A 4,451-nucleotide genomic window follows, 5' to 3' on the forward strand; every position below is an offset into this window, starting at 1 on the left:
GGATGCAAGAATTCCCATTTTCTCCACTGACGGGAAAGATGTCAAAAGGCTAATTCTCCAAGAGAGGGAGAAGGTGGATAAAGACATAAATAGGAAGGATCAAGAGAAAGATCTGACCTTAGCAGAGCAAGAATCTCACCTGTGGAACTTGAGGTTATGGCAGGAGCCTATACTAAAGTGTTTTCCGGAAGTAAATCTAAAGTCAGAATCCAGAGGAAGGATGGCATGGGTATATGTTCAGCATGGCCAAAAGTGGCAAGTGCGTAGTTGTAACTCCCTAGCTATAGAGTTAGCCCAAGAGGGAGAGTGGTTAGACACGCCAGTCTATAATAATGATTATAGAGGAGATCAAGCACGATCTAATATCACAAAGGAAAAAAGGAATTCGGTCAGAAAAGAGAAATTTGTGGACCTGATAGTCAAGGAACACAAAGTTTGGTGGCCAGAAGATGAAGTCTATGTGGCTGGAATGATATATAATGACGAACAGGTGACTAGCGAACCAGAAACGCAGTTTAAAGTTGTCATGCATATAAAATTGAATGTTCTATCCTGTGCCCACCCCGATTTTGACTGGGTGGGAGGTATAGAGGTGGAAATACACGATAAAATAGCAATGATATGCTGTGAAAACTGGGTACCAAGAACAGATTTCTTTACAAGGGGCATATGGGTTACTTATGAACGTCCAAGAGAGGGTGTTGTATTTGATGCACATGCTAAAAAGGGACTGAGAAAGAGTTTGTATATGTCCTTTCACCGTGAACCCATAAAGTATGACATGCATAATTTGATTGTTCAAGGTCTCCAGAAAAAGCAGGAGAAAATCAGGATCAAGGAAGAGAAGAAGACCAAGCGTAGAACAAAACCGTCGGAAATCAACGAGTGATAGGATTTCCAGAGCTACAGAAATAATAAGGTTGATTCGTCAGCAAGAACGTATCAATAAGAAATTCCTGAGGCTTGCAAGGGGAATATTCATAGAGGATAACCTTTGTTATAATTTAGAAGTGACTACAGCCGAGGTTAACTCTTTGGTTTCACCGGAGGAATTAGCGCTGGCTGTTGATTTAAAGTGCAATCTGTAATAATGCTTATGCTTCTGCAACATATAGATTTGCAGGACGTTGTTTTGACACCTCCACTCCTAAGAGAAGGGTGAAGAGGTTAGCGGTTAAACTTAGGTGTTAGAAATGTAAAGGGTGTGAAGCTTTCCCCATGTATATGTTTTTAAATGGGGGTAAACAGATGTCAATGGCCAGGATGGTGAAATGTTATTTCCAGTGTGTTTAAAGGTGTTGATTCCATAGTATGATGTGGTATGATTAGGTATGAAATGTATGTCATGATGTGTAGTGCCCAAATAAGGGATGTATATCCTGGCACGACTCCTTTGTAAGGGCACCCTATAAAAGGGGAACTCAGATGTTGAACGAGGCCGAACCTCGTGGTGAAGACTTTTCGCTGTTATGTTATGTTTGTACGATTCCTTTTTATGATTTGTCATTAAACCGAAGCCATTTAATATGGTAATACGATTTACCTCTTTTAACAAGTCTCGGTGTGAAGTGATTACAAATATAATTATTGTTTCAACCTGAATAAAAATCCAACGACCTAGCCCAGTGACCGAACATTCTGAGGTCAACCAGACACCGCCCCGTAGGACGACTCCTGACAGCGCACACCATCTGTAGGTGAGATGCTCTTTTCAATGCCAATGTGGGGTTTCATAATACCAGTGGGTATGCTGAGAGATTAGAGGATTGGCACTAGAGATTGTGGGAGCTGTTAGTTTGGTGGGGACGTCCAGGCGGTCTATAAAATTACGACAATAGCTAAACTAAATGTGGTGTATTACATGTTTATATGTACTCCGAAATTTGTAGTAATGACAATTTTAGAGAGAGAGAGTAACTTCGGGCAGTGTTTTGGTCGGCCGCGTAGTAAACTTTACCGAAAGTAAACTTTGTTTTAAATATTAGTTCAGTACAGAAAAGAATAACAGTCCATCAGTGTCTTAATCTTTATTTGTGTTAAATACAACAAACACAGTACAACTGCTACACAGCTCATCATATCACAGGGATCCAAAGCATATCTTGCCAGCTTGCTCATACATGTAATATGTAAGTAATATATCAATAAGTATTATATTCCGCCTTAAAACACCACTTTCCGAATGCTTCCGTTCCATCTGTAATTAGTACATTAATGATTCCAACAATATCGTGTCTCTTATCTGTATTGGTATAGTTGTGATGTGAACTCCGTTATTCTCCTTCATTTAAAAGTTATAACTTAGTTATCGTTTATAGTTATAGTGTGAATGTCCATTAAAGCTTGTTATATATCTTTCTGTTTACTATTACAATAATTAAAAAGCGTTTTTTTCATATTAATCACCAAAGCTCTACTACGCCAGCAGCTACAGGACTGGTTTGTTTGTCGGACAAAATGGCGGTCAGTCACGGGGGGGCACATAATATCGGCGTTATGAATGGTCAGATCGCCTGTCAATCAAACTGCTTGCGAAGGGTCAATTGTAAGTTAAAGTTATTGTTTCATCTGGTAAAAACAGGTAGTGAAGAAGATGAAAGCTACCGGGACATTTCTGTGCATTCTGCTGCTTCTGTGAGTATATAAACAATTTCTTATGGCATTTATTCTCTGGTCTCATTGTTTGTCAAGGTCTTATGTTTTCAGAATATTGTGCAATTGAAAATGTTTTTATCTCAAACAGGAATCTATCTTAAAATTATATATAAACAAAATCATGCAAATATGTCATATTATGGCTCCTCGTGTTTTGGCTTGTCTGCTGCACAGAGTTTTACTGTAAAAATGAACATCCAAAGTGAAAAAATAAAAGATTTTTTAACTTAAAGATCTGTAATGATGGCCATTTGACTGGCATTAACAGCTGGTTTGTATGAAGAACTATTAATCCTGACATTGTTGACCTAAAATTCCGATTTTGTTTCACAGACTGCAGAAGAGTAGTGGTCAACTACAAATATTTAATGATCAGAAAACTCTCATTCTTCCTGATTCTTACAACATTGGCTGGATGGCAACTCTAGACGATAACAAGTTAATTTCTGAAATCACTATTCCTGGTACTCATGATGCCTTGGCCCTTCATGGAGGACCATTAGCTAAATGTCAGGCATGGTCACTGATGGACCAGCTAAAGGCTGGGATACGTTACTTTGATCTTAGAGTGTCTGGAGAAGGTTTGAAAATTAAACATGGAATATTTGACCAAAACATAACATTTCCTGAAGTTCAAAATACAATCAAAATTTTTTTATCTGCCTACCCAACTGAGATTGTGCTTGTCAGAGTTAAGCCTGTCTCTTCTTTAAAAAAGAAAGTTCCAGATTTGGTTGAAAACAAGATTAATAAGGCTATTAGCTGGGTCGATTCTTCAATGCCAAGAATTGGTCAAGTAAGAGGAAAGATTGTTTATGTTCAGAAAAACAACTTTAAACTGGGGGTCCCTCTTACTGAAACGGATGAAAAGGGTGACTATAGAGTAACTAATGTAGAAAAAAAGATGAAAAAAATTAGAGAGCACTTAGATCGTGCTAAAGAATCACTTAAAAATGGTTCACGTTCTCTTTTTATGAGCTATTCAAGTGGCACAGGCATTGGTACAATTGTGGGTCTATTGAAGTGGTTAACTCCAAAACGTGTTGCAGAGAAGATTAACCCTTTACTGTATAATTATCTACAATGTGCATCTAATGAGAATCCCAAACCTTATTTTGGGATCATAGCCATGGACTTTCCAGGTTTTGATTTAATTCAGATGGTCATCGATCCCACTACTGAATCTGAAACTAATAACTTGGAAACAGCTTTGTAACAATGAAAATGGTAAAAAAGCACTATATAAATAAAGTTGAGAAAAAATTCAGTGATTCTGTTTCTTCAAACCAACAATTTTGAAATCCGAGATATCTGTATGTTTACTTATCATCGCAGTAATACAGCATTGCAACCATCACTTTGTTGTTATTTTTTCAAGCAAAATATTTTCTTGCCTGTAATTGAGTCTATTATATTTTAATGTTTTTTTATTCTAGGGAACAAAAGGGGACATAAATATGCACATTGTCTTATCATTAGGCATCCCATGAATTAAATACTAAATATGCAAATACATTCAGTTCCTGTAAATTTCACACAAGGAGACTAATGTGTGTATGCTCCATTAACATGCAGAAAGTATTTATGTACTTATCTTCTGGAGTCACTGTTCATGCAAACACACATCAAGCCAATAGCATGAAATCAGTAAGTTGTGATAAGTCTAGTTCTTATGAATATCACTGTCAGTAATAGTGATATCAGACGTGATGTGATGAACGCTGGAGTCTGGATAACCAACAGCAAGTGTCAGGTATTGGTTTCACTATTTTTGTACCAGTATAACAAAAAAAAAA

General features: G+C 37.3%; 1 protein-coding gene across 1 annotated transcript; it reads left to right on the plus strand.

The window, feature by feature from the left end:
* The first annotated feature begins 680 nt into the window (after positions 1 to 680).
* On the plus strand, positions 681 to 3,871 carry LOC130568782 (1-phosphatidylinositol phosphodiesterase-like). The gene is made up of 2 exons (XM_057357831.1): positions 681 to 712; positions 2,989 to 3,871. The coding sequence occupies exons 1-2, from the start codon at positions 681 to 683 to the stop codon at positions 3,869 to 3,871; spliced, it is 915 nt and encodes a 304-aa protein (XP_057213814.1).
* Positions 3,872 to 4,451: the final 580 nt, after the last annotated feature.

This window comes from Triplophysa rosa, linkage group LG18, assembly GCF_024868665.1.
Source record: "Triplophysa rosa linkage group LG18, Trosa_1v2, whole genome shotgun sequence".
In the NCBI taxonomy this organism is placed as follows: Eukaryota; Metazoa; Chordata; class Actinopteri; order Cypriniformes; family Nemacheilidae; genus Triplophysa; species Triplophysa rosa.